The sequence below is a fragment of the Gadus macrocephalus genome, chromosome 6, assembly GCF_031168955.1.
Source record: "Gadus macrocephalus chromosome 6, ASM3116895v1".
NCBI lineage: Eukaryota > Metazoa > Chordata > Actinopteri > Gadiformes > Gadidae > Gadus > Gadus macrocephalus.
The window spans coordinates 9,115,634-9,133,133 of record NC_082387.1 but is presented as its reverse complement, the minus strand read 5'-3'; the positions used below and the strand labels follow the sequence as shown (position 1 = coordinate 9,133,133).

The following is a 17,500-nucleotide window of genomic DNA, read 5'->3' as shown; positions in this document are numbered from 1 at the left end:
GTCGGACGGCGAGGCGGAGACCATCCTGAAGACGTCGGCCAGCCAGCCGGCGCCCAGCGTGGCGCCCAACGTGGCGAGCAGCGACGGCGTGGTGCGCATAAGAGGGCTGCCCTTCAGCTCCAACGAGTACGACATCCAGACGTTCTTCTCGGGTACGCTCTCGTGGTCCTTGGCCCGCTCTTCACTTTTGTTGTTGTTGCCGTGACACACCTCTTGTGTCTCCCTCTTACATTTGCATTAAAAAAAAACCGATCACATTGGGATTTTCATGGGAGAGGGAGTGTATTGATCATGTTCTGCTGAATCCAAATTGGAATGGCATGTGATTGCAGGCGCTGTAAGTGATGTTGTCACTTCCTGTTTGCTTTTCGCAGTCGGCACTCTGCTCAGCGTAAATGGGGGTCTTCCATGAATCCTATATTCTTCCCTGGCAGCTTTCTATCCTTTCCGTGTTGGGTTGTGTAAGCCATTCCTGGCAGCACATTAATCGGTAGCTTTGCTTGTTAATCCATTGTCAGGCAACACTGAAATCCTGCTGTCTGCCCGTGAAAGTGTAGAGAGTTTTGCCACTTTGTGGAGTTTTCTCTTCTTATTGGATAAAGTGGGATATCAGACCATTCATTTTCCGTTTGCTGCAGAATATAGACAATGGGAGACCCATGGTGGTAACCAAACGATACAACTTTCAAACAATCAGTGAAGGCTGTTGGAATACAGACCTATTCAGCACTTTTCAACAAAATAACACAGTGCCTTTTTAATGTGTCACATTTTGACAAAGCTATGCAAGATCCCTGAAAACAAATGAGGAGAAAGGGAAAAATAATCGTGCGTCTTTCCCCCCCCTCTCTCCCAGGGCTGGATATAGTGGAAGACGGAGTCACCATCGTGCGAGACTTAAAGGGGAGGAACTCAGGCGAGGCCTTCGTGCGCTTCGCCTCCCAGGACATGGCTGACGAAGCTCTGCAACGCGACAGAGGCCACATAGGCAACAGGTAGGCTCCTGGTTCACAGCAAGCCGATTAAACAGCACTTGTGTCGCTTTTTGAAATCCCAAAGTCAAGTCTCTTATCTGAGGACAGTTGTGGCTGGATATTGTTCACTGATTTTATGGATATTTAATATTTTAAGGCCTTACAAAAATCTTTCAAATCTCATCTTGAGGAGATGTTGATCAGTCAGCATCAAAGCAGTACAGAGGCCCTTTGATTACATTCATGTTGAAGACTTCATTGAATGAGAACGGACAATCGAGTTTAATAATATTTCCAAGAAATGTTCGTGGTTGTCTAAATCAACAAATAAAGCTCAAATCGCGCCGACCCTTTGACTATTATGTGTGCTGCTGTCTCCTGTTTGGATGGCCCCGTGACGCTCCAGGTACATTGAGGTGTTTGCCAGCGCCAGCAGCCAGATCCGCACCAGTTGGAGGAGCAAAGAATGGGTCCAGAGCGACTCGTCTCCGTCTCACGACGGGCAGCCCCGACCCTCCCCTCCGTGGGCGGAGCACAACGGTGAGCGCCTCGCTAAGCCACGTTGTTTAGTTTACCGTCTAGTACTGAAACACTTAGGGGCCGTCTACATTTGTACCTGAAACCGTATTTTCAAATTGGTCAAACATAAAAATGTCGATTTGGGGCCTCGCTAAGCCACTTATTCAGTTTAATGTATAGTACTGGAACACTTGGGGGGGGCCGTCGACATCTGGACATGAAACAGTATTTTCAAATTGGTCAAACGTCTAAAATGTCTCTTATTTTATTTCCTCCCCCAGCGGCCTCCAACCCGGCCACCACGTTACATTACGTGCACATGAGGGGCGTGCCCTTCCATTCTACTGGACGAGACATCGCCCACGTAAGGCCGCGGCACCATCACCTGGGGGCACCAACACCTCTGTTTAATATGTTATAATTAGTGCTGTCAGTTAAACGCGTTATTAACGGCGTTAACGCAAACCAATTTTAACAGCGTTCATTTTTTTTACTCGAGATTAATCGTGAGTTAACTGACATTAATGCGATTAATCGTGATTAAATATTTTAATCGCTTGACAGCACTAGTTCTAATGTATGCAATTTGGTGAACGCTTTCATCCAAAGGGTCTTACAATACTTATTTTGGATTCCAGACGGAAAATCCAGGTGCAACAGCAGCACGTGCAGGACAGTGCTGGAATTACAAAGAATACAAAATTATTCTGACGTGTCTTTTTGGTCTTTCTCCTTTTTGGATTCCAGTTCTTCTCCCCGCTGGCCCTGTCCAAGATCCTGGTTGAGTTTGGGCCGGACGGGCGGCCCAAGGGGGAGGCGGACGTGTTCTTCAGGTCCCACCAGGATGCAGTGTCAGCCATGTCCAGAGATAGGCTGCATATGGGTAGGCGTCTTCAGCAGGCTCATCAGATCCTCATTCAGTCACATTCATGCAGGATTGCATAAGCCAAAAGTTGTAAAGACAGCTTTCTATATTCAGGGTGTATTTGGGTTGATATATTTGGCTTTCCTCTTGCCACGGATGTTAAAGACGGATATTCGAATTGCACCAAGTTGTCATGTCGCACTCCTTAATATATATATATTTTTATATATCTATCCATCCATCTATCTAGATATAGATATAGATGGATGAACAGCATTTATGCAATTCTTGATCCTGAATGGACGATAAATTCAAGGGCTTTTTAACCGTTCCAAATCAATGCACTACAAGTTATGACCAAAAGTTGCCTTGACAACACAAAAACTTAGAAATAAAGTTCTAGATTAGCAACTGATATGTTAGTTACCATTGTTGGTCACTGGTATAAGTGGATTATACTATCCTGGTGTGTTCCATTATTTTAACGTAATTGTTTTCCAATGACGGGACCCTCAGTGGTGGTTTATTCCTTACATAAGAGTTTGATTGGTCTTCACTAGAGTGCCTTCATACTTTTCCACAACTCTTTATTCTACGATATATTTGTCATGCATTATCCGGATCTGTGCTGGCATATTTGTATATCGGTGATGTTCAAATGAATCGTTTCTAGAATGCATTTTCTTTTTTTTTTAGGTGGGAGATACATCGAGTTGTTTCTCAACTCCACAAATACTAACATGAGTAAGTAGTGAACATTTTTTTTTATTATACATAAAAGATCCTAAGAAATTTTATCTGATGGCGTTTGTTTTGTAAATACGTTTTTTAAATCCACCTTTTGTGGGACTAATTAAGTGAACAACAAATGTAAGTTTTCAAGATTAATGTTATTCATTGATGCTGGTTTCAATTGATGTACATCTTCACTCAAGTGAAACAATCGACAAAATTAATACTTTCAACATGCCAGGCAGTAATTCAGATTTTCTCTCTGTAGGTGATGACTGAAAAAAAAGATGTCCCTCTACCCAAGATAATTGTTTATTTCCGTATAATAACAGGATGTTCATATGATACAATAAACATTCCTGGCCTCAAACAAACTGCCTAATAAATGGTCTTAATGTGGAAGAGGGGGTATTCTTTTAAACAAAAATAAATTATCCAATAAAATAGTGAAGTGTGTACAGCTTCATTTGATTAGATGACTTGCTGACAAGTTCTTAAAGCTCTCACTTCGTTCTTGGTTGAAAATGCACTTTATTTCACTGTCATTTTATTGGGGCCGAATAAATTAATTGGTCAAGCAACCATTGCTATTCTTCCTACCATTAAAAACATCATAGAATGTTACAGCTTATTACAGCATGTCAAGTGTAATCGTATCTCGCTTCGTATTGTAAATCAGTATTTTAAGATTAGTTTATTTTCAGACATCACAATATGAGAGGCCTACAGCAGATTCTATATTAATGATATAGCATACATGCCCTTGTTAGGCAACTTAATTGCAACAAGTAGACAAATTGTGTTTTGTTGCAACCGGAAACCACATTATGCAGTTTTAAAAGCATGAGTCGAGACGTAAGACAAATTCTCAATATTACTTCAGAAGGTTAGTTTTACTTGCAGTTTTATAGCAGAACCGGTTAATATGATGAAGAAGTAGGTCTAGAATTACCATTACACCAAAGATAGTGGCCGTCTGTATAGCATTGAATTAATGGTTCATGGCAACAATTTCACTTTAGTATTATGAGATGGATAAAAATTATAGGCAAATCCACTTGGTGGACACTTAATAGTGTTTAAAATGCATAAATACATAAGTTGAGCTGTTGGAAGTAGCTAAAATTCCCCTTTTTAAGTCTAGCAATCCCCATAGCGTGCTTTAGTTTGTCGGGAAATCAAAAAAGTGCTTTTTGGCAGTGCCAGTAAATACCACAATAAAAAAATAAGCAATGCCTTTGCTGAAATGTCTTGAGAGTTCCCCTTATACATGTGTCCCTGTTGTGCGCAGCAAACGGGTCGATGGAGAATAGGGCGTTGTCAGGTGGGGCTCGAGGCGTATTGCTGTAGCAACAGGAAGTAGCAGGTGTCGCACACGTTCTCCGGGAGGATGGACGAGGGAAGCGGCAACTCGTTGGTCAGGCAGCTCTCACAGAAAACCCCACTGCAGTTCTTGCACCGCTTCTAGAACGAGCAAAAGCACCACAGCCCCATCAGACCAACTGGTCAAAAACAAATGCGTTTTGAAACGGAGAGATGAATCCGATGATCTACAAGTTATACTGAATGTTAAGATAGTACATATTGGCTTTCCAACACAATAGGTTCAGCTGTTTCATAAATGATCATTTGATTCCAATAGGTTAAAACTGAATCATCTACATCATAAAGGGAAAAGATTTTTAGAGCGACACTTTAGAGCGAGCAATATCTTCACTCAACCTCTGCTGGTGTACCTTAATCCTCGTAAGAGACTCCTCCTGTTCACAGATAGTGCAGATGGACAACTGGCTCAGCTCCAGCACTGATTTCTCCTAGACAGGACAACAAAGGACAACATTATTACAGTTCTCTTTATTGGGAAAGCTCCACATTCAGCTTTACCCATCTCACCAATCAAAGCAGGTAATTATCTGTATACATGAATTTAAAGTGATCGCATATTTGTTTGCCCATACCTTTACATCTTCACATTCAGACGAGGGCCTTTGAAAAGGAGGGAGGGGGGGGCTGAATGTAAATAGGTAGTGAGAAGGTAGTTATAATAAAAACGTGATAATAATCTCAAGCGCTTACGTGGGTGAACCCTCGGCTGTTTTGTCTTCTGAAGCGTCTTCCTGGGCCTTCTCAGAGTGCGGGACATTCACTTTCTGCAGTGAAGAACCAGGCCATTATTAGTGGAGAAACACCACAGTTGCTAGTGTACAAATGGTTATACCATGTCCTATAAATATTCCTCTTACGAGGCTGTGTCGCGGCACAGCTCGCTCCGTGTGCGGCCGTCCCTTCTGTGGCACAGAGGGCACTGTGGGCTGGGTGCCAAAAGGTTGATCGCTCTTTCGGGCCCTCTCTCTTCTCAGCTCCAGGTCCAACTTGTACCTGGAACAACACGCGTTTAGACTTGCATACCGCTAGTATGTATGTGCTTCAGCTGAAATTCCATCTTAAAAAGAAAAAGGTTGAGCCAAGTAACATTACAGAATGTTATCCCTGCAACATGGCTTCCATTCGCTTTATTTGTAGGGTTACCATCTTTAATTCGAGGGGGGTGCAAAAGTTTTAAATTTTTTTGTTAACATGGATGGCTTTTCTAACTTTTCTCTCTAACCTGATGTCACAAAACAACTTTATAAAAAAAAGCTACCGTCAACTTCCGGAATCCTCAGCAATCCCCCCCCCCCCCCCCTCCCCAAGTGTCGATTTTGAATTCAAGATGGCCACCAAGGGAATTTGACAAATACAGCAATGTTGACGTCGACTACCTCTGTTTCCTCAGGTGCTCCACCTCCGTCTGCAGACTCTCAATCTTGTCCCCAAACTCCTGTTTGAACAGGCGGTTGGCCTCCTGGGCCAGATCCCGCTCCCTCTGAGCCTGCTTGGATCTGGGTTGAGCAGGGGGGGGTGCCACATAAACTCATGGTAAAATGAGAACTTAAACAAAAAATAAACCAAAACACAAAACTAGGTGGGAGAGAGGTTTAACCATCACTAAAATAAAAATAAAAAACTCCTTAAATATATGAAAAAAAGTCCAAACACAGAAAGGAGGCAGCCGAACGTCAGAAGGCATTTGGTGAAGCCGAAGCAAGCGGTTTTTATTGAGTTATCTTAATAGCCTTGTGGTTACGACAATTGACACCAACGTTATTGTTTACATACAAGTTGAAATTATTAAAACCCATTTGGCCCTGGTTGACTCTCTAATAGGAGGTTAATGATCCCGACCTGGCATTTAACACAGATGCAAACTCTGAAACACAACATCAACACCGAAAAAAACAACAACTTCGGAACAGGGCGACGAGGATGACTGTAGACTCCCTTCGTACTTATTATATCTAGAAAATAGAGGATATAGAATAGCGTTGAGTGGGTGGGTAGAGGACATGATTCCAGGGCCTTTGTTTTTTTTATGCGCCAGAATCCAGGGAGCCTTCACTGTGCTAAAAGCATATGTGGCGCCGTTGGGAACAATCCATCCAATCAAACACCTCAAGGGGGCGTATTGACAACCATGTGTTCCACTGTTCTGAGCCAACGAGAAAAGCCGAAGCACTGTCAATTCCAGAAATGCATAGCAAAGTCAGCGCCAACCACATCTGTCGAAAGACTAAATGAACTGTGTGTGTAATAAATAACTGTTATAATTGTAATATTATTATTACTAACACAGGGAAAAGAGGAGGTTTGGCCAAACGGCAGGATTCAGTCCATAGTTCTAGACTCTGCAGAGTCTTCCGACTTGTGGTGTATGAGAAGTCAGTTTGATTACCCCCCCGCGACAACAAAAAACAATATACCAGAAAAATAAAAAATATTCTAGTTGGATTATTTCTACGCAAAGAATGGAATTGCGGCTCTGTTTGTAACTCGGGGGGGGGGGGGGGGGGTCCTGACGTATGAAACTATAGAGCAGGGGGAGGGCTTCATGGCTGAGCCTGAAGGAGCCTTCCTGCAGCAGAGTTCAGGGACCTGGCCTGCTTCACCAAATGCATATCGCTGGTGACGTGCCCATGAAGATGAGACCAAATCAAACAAAAGCAAAAGATGAGCGGATCACGGGGTAAAAAGGAAAACAATGAGGATGGAGTGAGAAAAGACAAACAAACAGGAAAAAGAGGAATCATTGTAGGTAGTAGTCGTAGTCGATTTATCTTGTACTGCGTGATGTTTCTTATGAAAATCAACAAGCTGGATAAAAATGCACTTTGCAGATCTTGGAATCTAGGTTCAAAACGCTTTTCACTTTCTAAACATGCGTTTGGATTGGGTAGTCTGAGATGATATAAAATGTGGTTCTTAAAGGATCCGCCTATCCTGCCTGTCCTCTCCTAAACTCCGCGATTGCACACCTGATGTTTTTGATGAAATGTTTGGGACTTAATGTTATTAGTCCAAACCGGTGTGTACCAGTAGAAGAGGAGATTAAGAACCTAAGGCAGGACAGAGGGGTCGCCACAGTCATGTATTCTTAAAGAACTGAGGTAAGACAATCCTTGTACGAGTTTTGGGAGTTTGTCCGTGCGTGGTGCCAGGAAGCCTACCTGCTCTCCAGCTGTTTGACCGTCCCGGCCATCTGGTTTATCTTGTCCTCCAGGCCGGTGATGATGTCTCCCTTTTGTTTGGAGCTGGCCTCGGAGCTCTGCAACACATAGGGACCACATGACAAGATCTCTCTCGATCCCTCTCGATCACTCGAGATCACACTCGAGATCACACTCGAGATCACACTCGAGATCTCTCGATCCCTCTCGATCACTCGATCACTCACTCGGGCTGGCGATGGCAGGAGGGCTGTTACCTGTGCCTTGTGAGTCAGCTGTTGGTTGAAGGTGCGGATGTCCTCCATCTGCGTCCGGAGCTCCACCAGGGCGTCCTGCTTTTCGCAAACATCCTTCTCCAGCATCTTCATGGACAGCTCCATCTCCTGCTTCATGCCGATCTGGACCTCCAGCTCCTTCTCCACGTCCTGAGGGTCCACAGCAACAACAACAGTATAATAACCATCAGACAGGCATAAAGGTTAAGTGCCGGCACATGATGCTGCGTTCACGTTTAGCCGAAGTACAATATTGCTGATGCCAGATAAGCCATTAAAGTACATTACAAAGTGTACTGAGGAGCTGTAGCTTTGTGGAGGTAGTCTAATGCAGGCTGGCTGGCTGACTGACCAGGCGTAGTAGGGTTTCCTCCTTCAGCTGTTTGCGGGTTTCTCCCAGTGATTGTCCATCTGTTGCTACTGGTACTGCTGCATCGCTTCTCAAGGCCTGGAGAAGAAGACGAAATGGAGATAAACATCAATCAAACAGTTCCCTTAAAACAAATGAGTAGTTAGTCATTGTGAGAATTCCAATGTTTAAATTGTGTAATATTTTGTATAATTATTTCTTAGATTTGACCTTTATGAAAGTGTCTATGTAAAAGAGCTATCCCTGAATTTAAAAGGTTTTCCCCTGTCTCAAAGGATAAAACATTAATAAGAGTTAATCGTTGGTACATGAGAACATAACAATATTTATAAGCACAGTTTACACCGCTAATGTTTGCATCCAAAAGACGTTTAGTAATGAAAAGTCCCCGTGAGTTATTGGTTAGAGGGACAAGGGACAAGCGGTTTAGCGGATGATGTTCATAATGGGTGTACCTTTCGGTTTGACTCCATCTGGTAAGAGCTCTCTTCCTTCACTCGCTCCACATCCTCTTGCAAGGTGATGATCCTGTTGTTAGCCACTGCGAGCTTGGGTTGTGGAGAAATGTGTTAAGATTTTAAGTTGATACTTATGAATGGATTATCAAAACAGGATTTTTTTGGGACTGAATCCCGGGTAGAAACATAATACTACAATGTGAAGCCCACCTCCTCCGTTAGCTTGGTATTGGACTTCTCAAGAACATCCACCTTAGCCTGCAGGTTATTTACGGACGCACTGTGGAAATAGACCAGAACCACACAATATCACAACTGACGTTTAACTCACACAGCCGATGAGGATTTAACTCAGAAAGGGCCTTTTGACGCACCTTAAATGTCTGTTTAGCTCCTCCACATAATTTTTCTGATCGAGAATTGCCGTGATCTGGCCGTCTCTAAAGTAAGGGGAGGAAAAGGCCACATGAAAAATTTGTTAGTTTCTAGACCGAAACCCAACAAAAAAAATAATAACACAACTATCCATAGCCTCGTATTTAACTACTTTGAATGATAAAGTAGTTTCATTAAAATGTCCTTGAAAAAAAAGTAAATTACAAAGCTAAAACCAGTTACCCAATCAAAGCATACATCAGGGACAAGCCCGAGTCTCTAAACTAGAGTGCAGGTCTAGGAACTTTCAAGGTCAAGAAGGGTTCATGTTGTACACAAGACTTTGTGAATGGCTCCACTATGTCATGAGTTGTGGGTTCAGGGTGGTCCGTGTAGGGGAAGCACTCACCCCTCTGTGCTCTTGCTACTGTTGCCGCTGTCTTTGAGGTACATTGAGAAATCGATGACGCCGACCTTCACACAGTGGTAGAGAAGAAGGACGTTTGCATGTTTTCTTTTACCACAGAGTGGCACGTGTGAGATGCAGAGAAGACGATTTATATGTCGCTAAATATTCCAAATGTTAATCAAGTGCAGGCCAATGTACTCACTTTGCTAGTAACGACAGATACCACAGAAAGGTTTATATTAGCCATTGTCCATCAGAGAAATGGTCAAAGGAAGCAATTCACTTCGAACCAAAAATAGCTCAAAACCAAAACAGTTGATTAAATAACCCAAATTTACGCAAAACAAAAAGAAGGGATGAGAAATGGATGAGTACCTGTGAATCCAAGTCTTCTCCCTTCATGCAGAGGTTGGCGTCGATGACATTGAGGCCCACTAGAAGCCCTGCGATCACCGCTCCCTCCTCCTCCATCATTAAGGCGTTCGCTTCGTAGAACTCACTACAACAGAGAGGGGACCGACATTACAAGTGATATCATAGCAACTGCCTTTTCTGTAGTCAATAATAATAGTTGGACTCATAATGCCTTGAATAAATATATAGTCCTTGCCCTAACAAAATACACCTAATCTTTTATCTGAAAACATTTTGTAATACACACTGCACACAAATGGAAGCTGCACAGGATCATCTAGGGCGTCTACGAAGAGCACTTTGCTTTAAAACGGCACTGCAGGAGCCATACAATGTTTAGTTTAATTTCAATTTAGTATAATTTCTGCTGCAGTTTAATATTTTTCTCATAAGGGGTGATCGTTAGGTTACCAAGAGTACATGTTTGACTGGGATCCGGCCACATGGGAACCGTCACAGGTGTGCTCTCATGAAGAGTACAATTGTTAATGGCACACCGTCGTTAAAAAAAAGCAAAGGAACCAAGCCAGTGTGTCGGACTGGTCGATATTTTAGCTATATTAATCCCATTTCTACCCCTTACCCCTTCCCCCTCCCCCTTGTTTTGAAGGGGTAAGGGGAAGGGGTAAGGGGTAGAAATGGGATTGGGTCATATTCTGTACAGGAGTCACTTTCAGTCCATTTCATCATCCATTTAGTGGTGCTACCTTAGCAGGTCCTTCCTGTTGATGATGGTCTTCATGTAATCAGAGAGTTTCTTCTGCATTAAGGCCAATCGCAGCCAGGCTCGTCCTCTTCCTAGGGGTGTTCTGACAGAAAACACAGCAAGTTCAGTCACAACTATTAATCCACTTCCTCCATCTGCAGTCTATTTATCCTATCAACGCATTATAATTCCATCACTCATCAGCCTTGTTCAAAATACTCTTCTCAATGCGACTTCCTCGATCAGATCTGCCAGATCCTATCACAGACCCTGCTTCTAGACTTAACATTTGAATGAAAACTTTCTGGCCAGATCTGTAATTGGATCGCCATTTGCGTTACCACTTAATATTTAAATATTCCGTGGTTTAATACAAGGGATAGCTAAGAAGAAGCTACTGTTCTTTTTCTTAAAAGAGACATATTATGGTGTTTTCCCAACCAGTAAACATAGTATTTGAGTTCCAGAAAACATGTTTTTGAAGCCGTTTGCTGCAAATAGCTTTTAGGGAAAAAAATCTCGGCCATGGTGGAGAAGAATTGGAGGACAAGAATCGGGGGAAAGGAACTTTGGCCTTGACTCTCTGAAGTCCATGAACCGCGACACGGAGGACAAAGGGATTGTAGTCCGGGAGCTGAGCTGCCGAACTGACGCCTAGCTCCCCGCGCCGCTGTCGTAGCCGTCCGGCTGCGGCCGAAGCTTCGGCGGCAGTCCGGCGGTGTACTCCGGGAGCTGAACTGCCGCCGAAGCTTTCCGGCTGCTCCGGCAGGTGTCGTTCCGGGAACTGAAAAGTCTGGCGGGGGTAGCTCGGCGGCAGTCCGGCAACACAACTCCGGGAGTACATCCCTTTCTCCCCCATGTCTCCTCCTCCCTTGACGTTTTGGTGCAAAACGGCCAAGGCCAAATTGAATTTGGATGATGACTGACCTGGAACATTGGATCACAACCTGACCAATCTGGAAACGTCTACAATTGACTATTAATGTGTCCTGGCACCCATCTGTTAGAGTCACAAAAGTGTCACCTAGCCCTTGGTTGCACCTCTTTCGTTGGAAAGCATCTTTGTCAAATGCCAGTGATCAAAGAAACAATTAGCTCGAACCAAAATAGAAAATAATCTTAACAAAATCCAAAAACGCATTCATAAAAAAACAACAATCATTAAACTAGTTGGCTTTTGTGGACCCGACTTACTTGAGACCAGGCAGGTCTTTTACACTTGCAGTGATCTCTCCTGCCTCAGGTGTTAGCTTCTCCACCAGCTCCAACGCCCCCCAGAAGGACTTGTTCTGCCCCAGAAACGTCTTCTTGGCTGATCAACCAAACAGAGAAGATTTGTCAACAATAAACAGCATTCAGCAATATTATGGCAACTTGGCATGCAATGACCATTTACAAGCAATATAATAATAATAATAATAATAATAATACATTTACATCATTCGCTCATAATTAAGAAGGAAAAAAATGTTTTTTCCACATACTTTTCAGCCCGTGTTTCAAACAGTGCTCCATCACCACGAAGAACTGTTGGAGAGGCGCGTAGTCCGAGTCGAGTGTGCGGCCGAGGTTCAGCGCCGACTCGATCAGGCCTTTGATGCTCAGCTTGGCCATGTTCATCAGGTTCAGCCTCTCGATGGCAATGGGATCCTTTGGATCTGGGAGGGAAATGACCGACAGAAGCAAACATGAAATGAGACTGGCTACTGACCCCGGTAGAAGCCCTCAAAGATAAACACAAGGACTTGCAATGCAGCAGTTGCATATGGCTGCTTCTCTTTGTCTTTCTGCAGAACTCGCGGCCCCCTTTTTCTTTGAATAACGATGAAATGAAACTTTAGTGGAAGAGATTGCCAGTGTCGCTCCAGTGGTGCGGAGTGCAGGACCGCGTTACTGTTGACAGCAGAGCAGTCCATAAGTCTTGGGATATCGTCTGAAGGACGCCATGTTGTTTATCTCCTTGGCTCGGTCCACGGTGGAAGTGATAAGAGCACTGCAGGTCATTTTGATTGGTGGACAGGATCTGAGATGGCCGTTTATTTTATTATATTTGGTGTCAAGTTGCTGGCAAGGGAAGATCCCAATGTTTGTTCGTCTGGTAAATTTGTTCCAGACAAAAAAGCCTCAAAGCATGAAAAACTGAAGAGGATAGCATTTGATATAAATACAATACGCAAAGGTGGGTTTTAATGCAATATTGGTAGTCCTGTCATTCATTTGTCAGGATAAGTATTCTTTTAATTGCAGAGTTCTTTTTCATGGCGGCAGCAGGCACATTTTGCAAGCTCACCCACCAAAGGCATTCCTGGATATGTGAATAACCCACAAGAGTAAGCTGCTTTGAATGCTTTAGAGACTATTGATTTACAACATATAAGCAGCTCCATTAAATAGATAAGTGCTTAATAATAACGGTTAGAAGAATGTTCTATGTTCCACAGCTTAAAACCACGAGGGCTGAAAGTACTGCTGACAAATAGCCGGAATTCTTTGTTTAAATTAGATTAGTTTGATGAATTTGAATGATCACATTCTGTGAAAGAAGTCCAGGCATCTATTTTGAAATGTATGTGCTCCATCCAAGGCGAATAATGCAGTTTTTAAATGCAGTATATAAGATGGGAAAGCTGGGTTACGTCAAGTCGTCGTTCAGGTTGGATGGGGTTGAATGGGATACGCCACAGCATGCAAGCGTAAATCTGCTGCGTGATTGGCTGGCTAATTTAGCATCTGGCTATGTTGAGCAAAACAGACCCCGGAAATGATTTGCTTAAAAAAACACAACACGTCTGCTTTCCAGGATCAAAACACATCCAATGAGCAACCCAGCCCCCTCCCCCAACCGCATGAAGCTCCATCACCCAGCAATGAATGTACAAAAGCTGTTAGCATGCTTAGCGTCAGGTCTTCACATCCACATCCCCCGCCCTTCCCCTCCACGTTCCCTCTGAAATCAAACACGACGCTCATTAAAAACGACAGGGATTCACACCATCCTCGGAAGCGGCAGAGCTGCGGCGGTGGTGGTGGTGGTGGTGGTGGGGGACCTGGAGACTGGCTGCTGTCACCACGCCCTAACCATAACAACGTTGTGCCTGTGACATACACAGCACCACCAGGCTACCAGGCTCTGCCACCGTTACCTTCGTGTGTCGGCTCTGGGTCTGGGGTGAGGGAGATGTCGTTGAGCTCGCGCAAGCACAGCCATTCCCCGTCGACAGACACGCGGAAGTTGCAGAGGTATATGGTCTCCCGTGCGGCCTGGGTGATCTTGTCCGTGGTGGGGGTCGGCACGTCGGTCTGAGGCGTCAGGTCAGACATGATGACTCAGCTGATGCGAAGCAGCACACAGACAGACAGCCAGCCACTCCGCCCGAGAGAAAGGGTGCAGCTTTTGTTGTGAAAGCCGAATGATGATAAGGCTTACAATAAAAACTGCCGCTTCGCAAGGCACAAATCTCTACGTGAGCTAGAAAAACAACACTGGGAAAAGATGGAGAAGCACAAAAAAAAGAGGCTAACAGTAGCTTCCAGGGGCTTTTAGAAAATAAATGGATTTTTCTTTATTCCCGCATCCTCATCTCCTGCCGCTACAGAAGGAGCCAAGAGAAAACACTGTTGTCTTGAGAACTGCTGCCTTGCCCTCCTCTCAGCCAGAGGATTTAGAATGCAAGAGAGCACTGTGGTGGAAATCACGGCCCGCCTCCTGTGAGCTTAGTGCCCGTTCATTCTGATTGGGCTGCTTGTGCACCGCAGTGAATGCACTAGGTGGGTGTTGACCAAGATGGCTGACAAGTAGGCTGTGAAGAGGAACGACGGTCACATGAGCAGATGGTGCATGCGTAAAAAGGAGGGGGGGGGGGGTCGGTACTCCGCGTGTACTATACTCACTGGGTTCCCTGTGAGTATTCATCCAAGGCTAATAATGATGAAGAATAGCACTCATCCAATTCCCATCAATAAACACATCTTTGCTGTAATAGAAGATTGTATTGATAATCAAATGGTTAAACTAACAGGAAATAATTATTGTGTCACAAAATGTCAAATGATGTCAAAACGGTTATAGCAGGTATACGACTTATCTTAATTGAGCAGCATTTATTTATGTATTGACATTAATATGGGGAAAAAACAAATACACCCCATTTCCAGGCAATTGCCGTCTTTGTGCCATCGATGTGGTGTTTCACAACTAACAGACAATGCATTTACTGACAACGGTGAAGGTACACGATGAAATCACCAACGAACGCAGCAGAGGACGGGGTCCAGCTGTCAATCATGACGCTGTATGGTGTGGGGACGGGAGGCTAATGTCATAGCTAGGTGTGGACATGTAACCCGTTTTAGGAAGGTAGGTATACCTGTAAGTGTGTGTATCTATTAATTTAAATCTATATAAATATATACATAGATGAATTATTAAACGTACAGGCTTATATGGGGTTGACGTAGCTTTATTGGCCCAGTCACTGGTTAGAGCGGACTAGGTTTTCATCATAGATGTATGGGCATGTATGCAGACCATACTGCTTAACGTTAGTCCACTTAAATACAATATAATACGAGTGTGACCATGGATATATTTATTACGATATAGAATCAGAGTTAGGCTTAGCTGTTTTCTAATTTGTGTATTTGATATTAGCCTTGTTTGGCTACAAAGCTAACCACCACCACCACCAGGAGCAGAGCCAACGAAACCCGCACTTCAAGCACGGTGCGTCAAGGCAGCTACTGGAGGCTTTAGGAGCCATTTGGCCCTAAGCTTTTGACAGCTCTTGTCCCTGACTCGATGTACACATAGGAGACACACAGACACGTGATCACCAGTCAGGGGAGCTCGGTATAAAAAGTTCAGCACCACAACTTACTTTTACTCTTTTTCCGCTCGATGTGGAACTCATACTGGCGGACGGGAGTAGGCGACACCGACCCACCGAAGCTCAGATTGCAAGAGTTTAAAGCTTCTTTGAAGAAGATCACCGAGGTGGGAGAGAACGTCTCCTCCGGGCTATCCACCACCAGTCCATTATTGCCGTCCTGACACTTAGTGTGTCCAGATGCGCTTAAACTTTCCGAAGGCTGCAGGTTGAGCTCTTTTGGCTTTGTATCCCCTTCCGCCGCCATAATCGGGTCAATATAAAGGTATTGGCTAGCGAACGAGGTGACCGCATAGTATAATGTCACTATCGGTTATTGAAACACATCAGATCGATCTGGGAAATGTTTGTTTATGCCCGATTCAGCAATCCTCCCTGCTCGCCGCTAAAACCTCCAGCTAGCTTTTTTCCCCGTGTGACCTGACAAACCAGGAAACAGTATTGATGTTTGTCTCGCGAGAGTTTGTACACGTCCAAGCAACTATTCAAACTGAGATTTCATCGTTCAACCCAGGGTTCAGAACTTCAGACTATACATCCATGGAATGGATTAAAACCTATTTTATACATTCTAGTGTGCAAGATTATATTCCAAAAAGATATGCATATTGTAGCCTATCAAACATATTCTGTGACTCTTATCAGCAGTAAAGACACATATTGTCTGGCATTTTGGTAATATAAATAATATTTTAGCTCTTGGATGAACATATTTTGAGATTAAAATGTTAAGATCAGTAGATAAAGTCAAGCTAGATACATAGATTAAAACATTAACTATGCTGCTTGCATCATGTATTTGTTTTTTAATCTCCAATATTAGATTTCTCAGCCATGCGTTAGCAGAATTTGATCCGCTGAAGTTAGATTAGTCTTTCAATTAGAGGTTTACGTTGTTGTGCGCAGTAACTTGCTGGGCAAACAGCATTGAAGATGACGACTGCAGAAGAAAACGTATCCCTGAGCTTTGTGTCACCAGAGGCCTAACTCAACGATATTTTCTGTTAATTGATGTTTGTTTCTCACCTTCAGCTATGGCAGCTTTTTTTGCATGCAACTTTTAGAATGAACAGTAGGGGGAGTAAAAGGTTGAAATATCGAGAAATTGGAATATAGAAAGACCTTTATGTAGAATAAAATATGTGATGGAAGATACAGGTATGTCGATATATACTACTATCTACTGGGAAGTTATAACAGTGTTCATTATATCAAAAACACATTCTAATAAATATATGTAAACATATTCTTGCATGAAATCTCTATTTTCATTGTGGAAAAAATTATTATCACAACTATATTTAAAATTTACTTTGGTGCTGCAAATACTTAAAAATATAATGTATGGAAAACATACAAGGAATTCATTCCATAACTGAGATAATGGCAAGTATTCGGCGGATTAGCAACTGCAGTGGCCAAACATGGGCAAAGTAAGATTTACATTGGTGGGTGTTATTATAATAACTCTTTGGCATGGCTTCAAGCCAGTCAAGCTGAATGTGAGTTATGTTCCAGTCAAGTTTTTCTTGACAGACCTATGTGAGATAGTTTACACTATAAAACATTTGCAGAAGTATGTCTCTATATGATTTTCAAGCTTTGAAGGAGTTTTCCAATTCTACTTCACTGGTAATAAAGTGCCAAAAATATTGGTTTAAACTTGTATGTATGCATGCAGAATTGTGTGTGTGTGTGTGTGTGTGTGTGTGTGTGTGTGTGTGTGTGTGTGTGTGTGTGTGTGTGTGTGTGTGTGAGAGAGAGAGAGAGAGAGAGAGAGAGAGAGAGAGAGAGAGAGAGAGAGAGAGAGAGAGAGAGAGAGAGAGAGAGAGAGAGAGAGAGAGAGAGAGAGAGAGAGAGAGAGAGAGAGAGAGAGAGAGAGAGAGAGAGAGAGTGTGTGTGTGTGTGTGTGTGTGTGTGTGTGTGTGTGTGTGTGTGTGTGTGTGTGTGTGTGTGTGTGTGTGTGTGTGTGT

The 17,500-nt window shown here is 43.4% G+C and overlaps 2 protein-coding genes across 7 annotated transcripts in view; one reads left to right on the top strand and one right to left on the bottom strand.

Moving 5' to 3' along the window:
* The window catches only part of grsf1 (G-rich RNA sequence binding factor 1), a 4,645-nt gene extending 1,535 nt beyond the window's left edge, over positions 1 to 3,110 (top strand). The window contains exons 4-9 of the mRNA XM_060053883.1: positions 1 to 152; positions 857 to 995; positions 1,381 to 1,514; positions 1,775 to 1,857; positions 2,241 to 2,376; positions 3,055 to 3,110. The exon at positions 1 to 152 is cut by the window's left edge and continues 10 nt beyond it. Of these exons, the coding sequence (XP_059909866.1) occupies positions 1 to 152; positions 857 to 995; positions 1,381 to 1,514; positions 1,775 to 1,857; positions 2,241 to 2,376; positions 3,055 to 3,110 (700 nt within the window). The remainder of the gene's footprint in view (positions 153 to 856; positions 996 to 1,380; positions 1,515 to 1,774; positions 1,858 to 2,240; positions 2,377 to 3,054) is intronic.
* Positions 3,111 to 3,386: 276 nt separating this feature from the next.
* Positions 3,387 to 16,034, bottom strand: rufy3 (RUN and FYVE domain containing 3). 6 transcript variants are annotated; one of them, XM_060053878.1, is made up of 18 exons: positions 15,519 to 16,034; positions 12,126 to 12,299; positions 11,836 to 11,953; positions 10,643 to 10,744; positions 9,897 to 10,020; positions 9,522 to 9,586; positions 9,112 to 9,177; positions 8,948 to 9,017; positions 8,735 to 8,827; positions 8,262 to 8,357; positions 7,892 to 8,059; positions 7,635 to 7,732; positions 5,853 to 5,972; positions 5,334 to 5,469; positions 5,167 to 5,240; positions 5,049 to 5,076; positions 4,827 to 4,904; positions 3,387 to 4,554 (listed from the first exon to the last, which is right to left on the bottom strand). In XM_060053878.1, exons 1-18 carry the CDS (start codon positions 15,772 to 15,774, stop codon positions 4,411 to 4,413), a joined length of 2,010 nt encoding a protein of 669 aa, XP_059909861.1. In that variant the 5' UTR covers positions 15,775 to 16,034; the 3' UTR covers positions 3,387 to 4,410. The 6 variants fall into 6 exon arrangements, 5 of the variants coding, with proteins under 5 accessions (XP_059909861.1, XP_059909862.1, XP_059909863.1 ...); XM_060053879.1 differs by lacking the exon at positions 15,519 to 16,034 and adding an exon at positions 13,785 to 14,425; XM_060053880.1 differs by lacking the exon at positions 3,387 to 4,554 and adding an exon at positions 4,563 to 4,592 and having other exon boundaries at positions 15,519 to 15,963.
* Positions 16,035 to 17,500: the final 1,466 nt, after the last annotated feature.